This window comes from Urocampus carinirostris, chromosome 1 (genome assembly GCF_059441175.1).
Source record: "Urocampus carinirostris isolate Australia breed hairy pipefish chromosome 1, RoL_Ucar_1.0, whole genome shotgun sequence".
NCBI lineage: Eukaryota > Metazoa > Chordata > Actinopteri > Syngnathiformes > Syngnathidae > Urocampus > Urocampus carinirostris.
In genome coordinates, this window is record NC_142349.1 from 40,499,919 (window position 1) to 40,511,529 (window position 11,611).

General features: G+C 41.2%; 1 protein-coding gene across 1 annotated transcript; it reads left to right on the forward strand.

The window, feature by feature from the left end:
- Positions 1 to 309: 309 nt before the first annotated feature.
- Positions 310 to 9,400, forward strand: cbx4 (chromobox homolog 4 (Pc class homolog, Drosophila)). The gene is made up of 5 exons (XM_088339114.1): positions 310 to 685; positions 798 to 841; positions 1,293 to 1,358; positions 5,040 to 5,106; positions 6,890 to 9,400. The coding sequence occupies exons 1-5, from the start codon at positions 617 to 619 to the stop codon at positions 8,279 to 8,281; spliced, it is 1,638 nt and encodes a 545-aa protein (XP_088195240.1). The 5' UTR covers positions 310 to 616; the 3' UTR covers positions 8,282 to 9,400.
- Positions 9,401 to 11,611: the final 2,211 nt, after the last annotated feature.

The window sequence follows — 11,611 nt, forward strand, 5'->3', positions numbered from 1 at the left end:
CCTAACCACCCCTAATCAAAGTCGACACCACAAAATACTTCCTATTTGATTTTTTTAAGAAAATAATTTTGTAACAGGATTGTTTTTACATGTATTCATCCATTACACCTAAAACCATTTCCACTTGCACAGACCACTCTTTTTATGTGGTTTACTCTTCCACTCACAACATTTTATATTCTATAAAAATCCACAAAGTCCCAATTGCATCTCAGATCCTGCTTTGGATCCTGGTACAGAACACATAGCAGTGACACTTAACGTAGTGATTTATTTGAATTCCCACACGTCGGCAGAGAAGAAGGGATGGAGCCCAACCAGGAGAGGTCTCCACCTCCCTTTCTGACGTCACACGCCAAAGCTGGAGCTCTTGCACGACTGGATCAGTTCACGACGGCTCGGCTGTGACTGTCTCTGAGCACACTGGCAGGGCTGTGTGCCGAGTGTGCAAAGGAGGGACTACGCGAGCTGGAAGGGAATAACACTTCCGATTTGGATACACACTGGAAAACTACCGAGGCAACGGGCGATCGCGACCACCCTGCCCTGTCTGGCTTCTTTCCACATTTCTTGCACGCATCGCTTTTGCGCCTCGTGAGGTTGGATTGCGGCGAGAATGGAACTGCCTGCCGCCGGGGAGCACGTCTTTGCGGTGGAGGGCATCGAAAAGAAGCGCATTCGCAAGGTTTAGTCTGCACGCATCGCATCTTATTTTGCAGAGGGGCGCACATGTATATAATGATGGTGCGTTAAAAACGTCGGAAAAAACGTTTTTTTTCTATCTCCGTGTCTTGCAGGGGAAGATCGAGTACCTGGTCAAGTGGCGGGGGTGGTCTCCCAAGTAAGTCTTAACCGTGCACGTTCATCTACACGCAATACAAAACAGGGATGAGGGCATGCACAGGCGCTACGTGGGCAAGTGTTTCATCGGCGGATGCCTTGACTAATTTATGCGAAAGGGGAAAGGGAGGGTAGACACAGCCATGTAATCCGGTTTTAATTATTTCTGCTCTGCCAACGAATTTGAGAGTCGGTACCGTTAAAATGGCCGACTGTGTGTTGGCGCGCGAGAAGACATCCACAACCGTTCAAACGATCGACTATTACACATTTCCCTCGACCAATTTACAAGCTAACTGCATCTGTCAAACGGGCGTGTTGTTATGAAAGCCGTGCCACCGCAGCGCCCGTCATGACGTTGAAATGGCGGAAAGAACTGTCTTTTTTATTAACTGTAATTGTGTTGGGGGTTTGTTGGGAAAGATGACAGTTATTTGGGGTCTTCCTTGCAGATACAACACATGGGAGCCGGAGGAGAACATCCTTGACCCTCGTCTCGTCGTTGCCTTCCAATACAGGTGAGACTGGCGCGTTTTGGACTTTGAACGCAGAGGCCTCTTCGAACTCGACCGTGACCTTATATGGACACGGGGGAGGGGCCACACTTCAGGCGCTCTGAGACCCCCGCCCCCACCTGCTGGTATCCTGGGAAAGGGCCACTAGTGAGAGTTTTTCGAACCAGGACAGAAGAAAAAGCTGAGAAATAAACAGGCTAGGGATACATGTAAAGGCGTAATCGTGTTCCGTTACAATTACAGAAATGAGAAGTAATCAAAACTACAGGTATATGAGTAAAATAGGGGTTACTTTGCAGGATTACAATTTTATTTACCATTAACTGGAGACATAAATCATAATTGTGTAAGCTGACATTGGAGAGACAGAGAGAGAGATGAGGCTCACACACAATGCAACTCGTGCACATGATTTGACCACTTTCTTAGTTTCCTCTATTTCTTTTTCAAGGTTACGTTGTTTATTTGTCTTAAACAAAATATTAATGAAAACGTGTTAATTATATTAACATTTAGTTCTTTTTGTCTTTTACTAGCATATTGGGTATTCGAGCAATGCAAAAGTAATTGGATGTACGGTAATCCAGTTGAATTATAATATACTATTACGGTACTGATATGACTTTACTGATTATGTAACTAACAACTAATAATAATATAAGGATACATTCTTAACCCTTTGATGCATGACCTACCAATAACTCACTCTTTTATGAGTTGGGTCGTAGATAAATGTGGGAAAAAAATAAAAATGCTGATGGCATGTCATAAACACGTTTTATGAGGATTACCCGGATCGTAACAATATTCCAACTTTCTTTATACTTAAAGATTTTGAAGAATAACAACTAGTGGGTTCATTTGTGACCCCATGCATTCAAGGGTCAAAGTAATTTCCACAAAGATGATATGAAATGGTTTATGCAGGAGTTTCACACTCATTACGTGTTTGAATGTCCTGTATAATCCTGCTTCCTACTATGTTATTAATGGCAATAAAGACAATTCATTTTACCAGGGGGGCACCAAATTCCCTACACAAAAAGATAATTTTCCAATGAGCCTATCTGCTTTTAGCCTACTTTATAAGAGCTGTGTGGGGCAGGACCCTTTAGGTTTGAGGAATAGGGGCGGGGGAGATGCGGTAGCGTGACTTCATACTTATCCCAGCAGTTTTTTTTATTTGTCAGTGTAGCATGAAAGTGGTGACAGTTAGACAAAAAGGCATGCGTGAAGTAATGTCCAAACGCCAACCCAAACCCCCTAATAGATGACAAGAGGCTATTCGAGCGCTTTTAAGAAATGCACGTACTTGCACGCGCATCATGAACAAGGTGACTAAGGCTGCAATTATGACTTTAAGCCAGGAATTTGCGGCAGCAAGTAAAAAAGTTCTAAATTCCCCACAGCTCTTTTAATAGTTCATATGAAAATAAATCAATCAATCAGTGATAAATTAATCCATAATTAGCTAGGGTTGCACTTAATGGGACAGTGTGTATTATTCAATGCCTCCTAGTGGTAAAAATGTAATACATTTAAAAAAACAACAACATTTATTTCAATATTTAGCTAAATTACATGATGTTCATTGTGTTAAATACTCCTAGCTTGAGAAATGTCTGTTTTACATAAAATGAGGCTCATCCAGAGGTAGATTACATAGTTGTCTGACGTCTTGCTGCTCTGGGTACTTGTAAAACAAAAACATGCAGAAAGTCCGGACAAAAAAAATGGTGCTTAATGGTCACTTTGAATCTCCTTAATTTTCATTCTTAATTGTGATTTTTAGCACTCTCTTTTGCTTGCACAACAAAATACCACAAGTGGTCAAATACTACACACTATCCCTTTAACTTTTTTATGAGGGCGGGGGCCTCAAACTATCATTCCGAGGGACACATGTTTGAGACCCTAGCTATAATGCACGTATGTTTAAAATAAACTACATTTGATTCAGTCATTCAATGGTCACTTTATTTGGAAAAGTATGTGTTTATTTTTACCTTTGTTTATTCCAAAATTCAAATAGCTGAAAATGGCCTTCCTGGATGCCTGACTTTCCACCCATCAGACACACCACCACCATTACCCCTGAAAAAATAGATAAAACTTATTTTTGTTTTAAGTAGCCTTTAATTGAAAATATACTTTAAAAAGTCTAAATTAGTCAAGTTTAAAGAATTCAGTTGATTAGTTTGATCATAGCTTTCAACTGACAGACACAATAAACAAGTTAAAGCTTCTTTTTTTTTTTTTTTTTAAAAAGAGAGACATTTATGACAGTTGGTGGCGTACCTAAAGGAGCTTTAAGGAATTAGTACTTTTTTTACTCGCTGCAGCCATCTTCTGGCTTGTGTCATCATTGCAGCCTCGCTCAGCTTGTTCACGATGCGCGTGCAAGTATGTGCATTTCATAGTTTCGCTTGAATAAACTCTTCCTTTTTTATCTTTCTTGGGGTTTTGGTTGGTGTTTGGGTTATACCTGAAGTAGGGCTTTTCTTACCTACACCTTTTCATGATACACTAACAAATACAAACAAAATAACTCTCCAGCTTCCTCCTCGAATGCCATCCTTCCCACTTAATGTGTTCCGCCCTGAACAGCTTTGTTAAAAGTAGGATAAAAGCAGACAGGTGCAATTGAAAACAAAACATGAGGGCTCTTTGAACTCAGTTGGGCATCGTTAACACCACGCACTGCACCTTTAAAAAGCAAACCCAAGAAAGGCATTTTAGTTAGAGGAAAATGAATACTAATGCACACAAACATCACATAAAGGCTTCAGGACTATCTGACGCTCCCACTGTAAAAAAAAAAAAGAATTTGCATTTTGCACGCAGTCACGTGACATGCATGTTTCTCACTGTAACGCTTGCAGCCTGCACATCCCGATGGTCATGGAGGGCTGCCTGTGTGCAGCGTGTGTGTGTATTCCCCCATTCCCCTCCTCCCAAAGGATGGGGGAGGGGATCCGGCGAGGGAGCCTGTAATTGCCAAATCTTCTGTGGATAGGGGTCATATTGTCAGATTTTTCTTTTGGAAACGCACCGTACTGTTTATTATCGCAGCCTTCATGTTATGTTTTTAAAATGTGTATGCTCACCTGCTGAGACCTGCGTTGGCTAGCCTTCATCGACTGCTGGTTATTTAAGAGTCAGTGATTAGTCAAGGTTTATTCCTGTTTGTAATATGGCACCGTGACCTTGCTATTACAACCACATCATCCGTTTTCTGTCCTACCGTTTCTCTTTTAGAATTGTGTGACATGCATCCTGCCTGCCAAACTCCTAGCCTGGATTCATCCTTGGGGTTATTCACGTGCATTTATCCCATTTGACTTGTACCTCATGACCCTAATTACAGTTGTGGGAGCATATAGTGAAGACATGGCAGAAGGGAGGATGTTAGAAAGACAAGCAGAGAGTCTCTTGGCTGCAACCTTAATTGAATTTTTGCAGGATAATGAGAATAAAAAACGGGACTATTACCATGGGGAGCTATGCAAATAAGCACCACAATGCCTTTTAGTGGGTTTCTTGCTGGCTTTTCATAGCCAAATTTCGCATTTGACCTTGAATAGGTGAAGGAAAGTGGACAACCATCCGAAATGGCATTTCGTAACGCATGTCACTTTAACACTAGGCAAAGTGAGAAGCTATAATTATCTTTTGTTTTCACAGGGAGAGGCAGGAGCAACTGATGGGATATCGTAAGCGGGGGCCGAAACCAAAACATCTTCTACTGCAGGTAATTTAAAAAACTCCTCTCTATTTTTGAGAGACCAGACCGTGCAGGGGAGAAGAGGGGGAGGGGTAAGATTCATGTCAGGTGTTCCCGAGCTGCTGTTATTATTGGCGATGTTATTTTTAGTTTCCGTTCAACCCCCACTTCTATGGTATGGTCTTGATCTGGTTTGTTCTCGGTTTGATTCCCAAGGTTATACAATTTCCTCCTCAAGGAGCTTGTTGTATCTGGCTGTTTTTTGTATTTCCTTATACTGTCTGGCCTTTCTGTGTTTGGCTGGCTCGTTTTTATTTAGGACAAGCTCAATTTGCATCTGGTGAGTCAGCATGTTGTGGAGAGTCCAAGCCTGTGTCAAAATGGCTGAAACGATCACAATGTGGCGCTTCAATTTGTCGCTTTTTCCCGGATGTAGTTGACCTTGATATGAGGAACATTTGGATGCATTGGGCGCTTGCAATGTCGCATTACTCCTTAGCTGTAGCCAGACGTGCTCAGGAATCAGATATGAAGTGTGACATGTCTGGTGGCACTTCTCTGACCTGCGGGTCACAGGCAAAGGCTTTTGAGCGTTCCGCTGCAGTGCCCCTTTGAGGGCCTGAGGGGTCCGTATATACTGGAGGGAGAAAGGGATGGCGGGTGGGAGAGAGTCTGAATTGTGCATCCATCCCTTCCATGTGGGTTTCCATGTTTTAACATTCTGTCTAGGCATTGCTAAAGGCATAGAATCTTCCATAAGTTGAGTGTACTCATTTCTGTAGATGGAGGGGACAAGAGATTTCCTTGCAAAAGACATATTGCTTTATTGGTTGACAGATATGCTAATTTTAGATAATCGTTTTATTTTTTAACTTGAAAAGAATAATAATAACAACAGACAATAATCTTAATATAATGAATAAAACACCTGCCAAACTAACAGATATTTTTATACTTTAAAAAAAAAACAACAATTTGGTCATCTTGCTTTTCCTTTAAATTAAAAAAGTAATATAAACGCAAAATAATTGAATATGGTATGTCAAAAACATTTGCTATTTCGGTATTATTTTAATAAGATTTATGTTAAATGATCCAATCTTTACTTACTGCCATATCTAAATATGTTGCTAATTTTACACCAGTGATTTCCAATTTCCTAAGAATATTATGTTGTATGAGCCAAAGTATTTTGTGTTTATAAAAAAGTTATTTTCACGTTTTTTGATGTACCTCTGCGGCAGGCCGGCCATTTTGAGAGTTAGTGTCCAGTGATGATGACACCAATCTTGCTCAGTCTTCAACTAATGACAAATCATGGTTTTGCTTCAGAAGGCACATGAAATGTGATTGGTTGATATCTGTGCCCTGGACAACTTCAAATCCATTGTCCCACAACACCAACTCTTATAATGGCCACCCCCAGAGATGGGGGATCCAGAGGTGGATTTTGTTTCCTAACTCATATTCTTCATTAACATTATTATCATAATGTCATGTTTGGACTTGTGGTGGACCATGAAACATTCTTTTCTGAGGTCATTTGAATAGATCCAATTGAAGGATTATATTTCTCGTTTTCAGAAAAAAAGAAGTTTAAAAATACACTGAAAAGGCATTTTTTGTCATACTGTATGTATATTTATATGACTATGGGGTAAAACATTTTTTGTTTTGTTTGTTTTTCTCAGTGATGAGTATCTGTGTATTTTTTTAATTGTATTTTATTTCTCATATTCCACTGAGAGTGCACAAAAGTTTTGATTTGGTCAGAAAGAACAAATATAAACTGTCTTGTCAAATGTTTCAGGTTCCTTCCTTTGCCCGGAGATCAAGCGTCCCTGCAAGATTTGAGGACTCCTCTGCGGACGTAGAAGACAGTCCCCAGTCCAATGCCAACCCAGTTCAGCGCACCCAACCTCAGCAGTACCAGATGAACAGCAAAAAGCACCATCAGTACCAGCCCAGCAGCCAAGAGGTTCCGGTTGACCAGTTTGCTAACAGCAAGAAGAAGTACATCTACCAGCTCAACAGCAAGAAGCACCACCACTACCAGCCTGACCCCAACATGTACGACGCGCAGGCTTCTAAGCTTAAGAAAGTGCTTAAAGTACAGGAAGCCGCCAGTAAACCCGCCAACCCCGGCTGGAACTTGCCACTAGCGCTGCAGCAGAAATGGATTCGTGACAAAGACACTGGCTGCTTAAGTAAAGTCAAAGAGATGGCGGTGGAGGTGAGAAAGACAGCCCCCAAGGATGCGGAAAGTGAACAAGCGCTCAAGCCGAATCCCAAGGACGCCTCCCTCCCGAGCTGTGCCAGCGGTAAAATGAAGATTATAAAAAACAAAAACAAAAACGGACGGATTGTTATTGTCATGAGCAAGTACATGGATGGCCATAAGGTCCACGGAGCCAAGGCCAAACACGGAGAATCGTCGAATGTAGGGAAAACACAAAGCGGCCCAGCCCCGGAAAACAAGATGGTGGAGAACGGCATCCCCAAAGATATCCCCGCCGCCGATCACCCTCAAAAATGCTCCCCGAAGGACAGGCATTTCTTCAAGCCTTCACCGAGTACGGCCGAGGAATATAACACAGAAGTCGCTCGGGGACAGGCGGACTTGCCGGAGGATCTCCCGTTACAGCTGACAGCCAGCTCTCCGCCAACGTCTTGGCCTGCCGACGCAAACGTGCCCACATCGACCATCGTGGACCACATTAGAATTCCGTCTTACCCCAGCGGCCGTAAGAGGAAACTCTCCGAGCCCACGGACGAGCGCGGGCTTTCCAAGACATTATCTTCTTCCAGGAACATCAACGTTTCTGGTGCTTTGCTCGGTCCGCCTCAGGACAAACCCATGGACCTCCACTGTACCGAACGGGCCAACAGCTTGGCGTTCGGGACAGTGGACAGTGGGGGCCAGGAGGAGCCCATGGATCTGAGTTGCCCTAAGACTAAGAATCAGACCGAGACAGAAATCACCCCGGATCCTGCCACTCAGTCTGAACTTGAAACTGAAACCCGACATGAATTGCCAACCACGCCCACTGCCCAAGAGACACCAGCGGCAAATGAGGACATCTCAAGTAAGGCCAACACAGCGACGTCAAAGAAGATCTCTCCTTTTATGGGAAATATCATCATCACTGATGTCACAACAAACAGTCTGACTGTCACTTTCAAGGAGTATGTTTCTTTCTGAGAAGGCGACCAATTCTTCATATGTTCATACTGTAAAAAGTTGGAGATTTTGTACATATGCAAAGCTATAATTTATAATTCAAATTTAATATGTTTCATACAATGTTTTATACCGCAACTCTGAAACGTAGCCAAGCAAGTGCCCTCGAGGATTTTAGTTAATACTATCAACAGGATTTCACTTGTGAAAAAAATGCAAGCATATGCTATTGTTTCATTCCTGTACCAAACTTGTAATTGCAGATGTATGAAGGTTTATACGTATTTTGTATTGATTAGATGAATTATTCAGGGCTTGGTGCACTTAGAAAGGAACTTGTTTGATTTCTGAAGATCAAATGTCAAATTATAAGCCCCTAATTCCTCTTCTTCACCCATCAATTAGCATATTTTCCTTTGCCTTCATTATTAGAGAATTTTGTTCTCCATACTTGAGTCATTACATCAATTTTAACTTAATTTAGCGATAGGCCGAACAATGAATTAATTGTTCTTACTTTACTTGATTGTGTGGAAACAGAAGTCGATCGTTGATCAAGGAATTGCAATATCTCTCATTGCTAGGTGTTCATTTTCAATACACATTACTGGAAATGTGAAGAAGAAAATAAAACAGGCGTGAGCCAGGAAACACAAAACATATTGTGTTCATCTCAATTCTTTGTTTAAGCTGATGAATATTTTGCGACTGCTTTTTGTCTGGGGCTTGCTAATCACCCGTGAAATGTGACTCGCGGAAGCTTTGGTGTACACGCTGAACGCAATCTAGATTGAGCGCAAGCTGTTTTTGTACTAATGCTGCTTGGAATGCAAATGTACAGTCTGTTGGATGTACAGCGGGAATCACCAGCATTCGATCCGCACTTTGAATGACTAAACCAGTTCAAGGATGCTAAAATCCTTCAAGAATGATGCGTAAAAAGAGCATATTTATTGGATTTGTTGTGGGAGGAGAAATGTCTTTTAAGAAATGTCTCAATGTGCCCAGTTGCTAATTTTGTTTTTCTGTCTTTTTCTTTTGCATTCATTTGCTGATCTTTTCTTGCACTTGGTTACAGGGATTGTTGTTGGTGAGTCTGCTGAACTTTCACAATAAAGACTGTAAAGTTCTTAGTGAAAATTGTGTCTTGTTATTTCTTCCACCTGATTCTTTCGGAATGCGGCGTGTATCAGGTAAATAAACACTGCTACCTTAAGGGATGCAGTCTGTTGCTGTTCCGCTTCAGCACGCTGCAAGAATTACGCCAGCTTTAGGGCTTGACATGGATTTGGCTTTTAAAAGACAAACTCGAATACATATTAAAAATGCAACAATTACTGGAGAAAAGCTCACATCAATAGCTCAACTTATACCTCTATATGCACTGGTGGGAAATAGGTTAAATTGTTGTTTTTCTATTCTACATAAATAAATGAGTCATACTTGTGGAACCTCCCCATGGATCTAGTTCATTCTTTTGTGTGTGTGTGTGTGTGTGTGTGGGGATATTCTTTTTATTAATTACACCTTTAGTTCTGCTTGGTTTACTATTGGTGGGATAGCCAATACTTTAAATATAATTTGTAACAAGTTAAGTCAAGTCATGTTTATTTGTATAGCCCTTAATCACAAAGAGTCTCAAAGGGCTGCACATATCAAAGACTATTGCAAACCACAGACTATTATTACACCATCCCCTGATCGAAAACCTACATGAGGGCAGGCAAGAACTCAAAAGCCTCAACACGAGGAAAATGAAGAAACCTTGAGAAGGGACCGCACATGAGGTAATCCCCCTTCCAGGATGACCAGGGTGTAATGGATGTTGCATTAACAAATAATACACAGATATTGTCAACATAAAATATAGGTTATTCATATGCTATAGAATTGAAGTGGGTTTTAAGCCTAAATTTAAACAGTTCCCCTGAGGTTGCAGATCATATATTTAATTAATGTTTGTCCAATCACTCCGTGATCTTATGTCTAACCCCCTCTTACCTTCCTCCCGTTGCATATTTCTGGACGCAGATGCATCAAATGCGATGTGAATGGTTGTCTTACGGATTCTGTGCGGGATCCGTATGGACACCAAACCACATTTGTTCTGGATGCGAAGTGAATTAGGCCTCGGCATGGCTTTTTACCAGTATGTCTGGCCATTATTCTGTCAAATCAGGTCAAAGTAGGTCAAATCAGGTCCCATTTCACATTTCTCTCCACTTGTAATTTTGCAGCAGTTTTGTGTCTGTAATCCCTGCTTTTGTTTACCGGGACCACACATTTTCCTAAGATTATTTGCCTTCTGGCTCCTGTCTCTTCACATTTAGGTCCACCATCACAAATTCCAGCATGCCCAGGTTTTCCTCATGTGCTCACCAGTTTTATAACAGAATAGAATTGTCTTCACCATTGATAACAACAAAATGTATATTGTTTACAACAATATTTCAATGTGGCTCTCTGGGTTGAACATGTAATAAATTACTTAAGAATATTATTGATTCTCTTTGAATGATCCTCAAATGCAGAAGCACCATCCAGTCCGTAATCCAATTAACACTTGGACAACATAAAATAAACGCTTAGCTTGAAAAGTTGTAGTATGTATTTATACCATGTTATATAAATACATAACATGGTTACAAAAATGCTTTTGAAACCTATATTTAAAATCTAGTTGCTTTTATACCCGTTAGTAACCGTACTTAGATAATTACTTTTGTATAATTTGTGCTTCCAGTTTGGATTTTGTTACAAAGCTATGAGATTTCACATTATCAAAAACAATCCTGCACAAACATCACTCAAGTCAAGTCAAGTCATTTTTATTTGTATAGCCCTAAATCACGAAGAGTCTCAAAGGGCTTCACAGATTATTACACTATATTACACAGACTATTTTTCAGCCGACGAGAAGAGTAGGTTATTCATATGCTATGGAGAAGAAGTGAGTTTTAAGTTTAGATTTAAACATTTCCACTGAGGTTGCAGATCGGATCTCAGGGGTAAGAGCATTCCACAGCACCGGTGCCCGGATGGAGAACGCTCTCGAACCAGCAGAACACTTCTTGGCTCTTGGGATCACCAGGAGACCGGCACTCTCAGATCGTAGGCTTCGGACCGGGACATACACTACATTTAGCTAGCACCTCAAATGTAACTAAATAATGATCCGAGATAACGGTAGTACACGGTAACACCATAATGTTTGAGGTTAAAACTCCTCGAGTCAGAATCAAGTCTAGCGTGTTCCCATCTTTATGGGTTGGCAAATCAACCAGTTGATTAAAACCAAATGCATCAATTAGAGACCTAAACGCAATAGTAAGTGAACTGAGTGGGGAGTTC

Excerpts from the sequence above, each read along its gene's own strand:
- cbx4 (XM_088339114.1), top strand. The coding sequence starts at position 617 with ATGGAACTGCCTGCCGCCGGGGAGCACGTCTTTGCGGTGGAGGGCATC. Across the intron at positions 686-797 it reads AAAAGAAGCGCATTCGCAAG|GGGAAGATCGAGTACCTGGT; the intron begins GTTTAGTCTGCA and ends CGTGTCTTGCAG. Across the intron at positions 5,107-6,889 it reads CAAAACATCTTCTACTGCAG|GTTCCTTCCTTTGCCCGGAG; the intron begins GTAATTTAAAAA and ends CAAATGTTTCAG.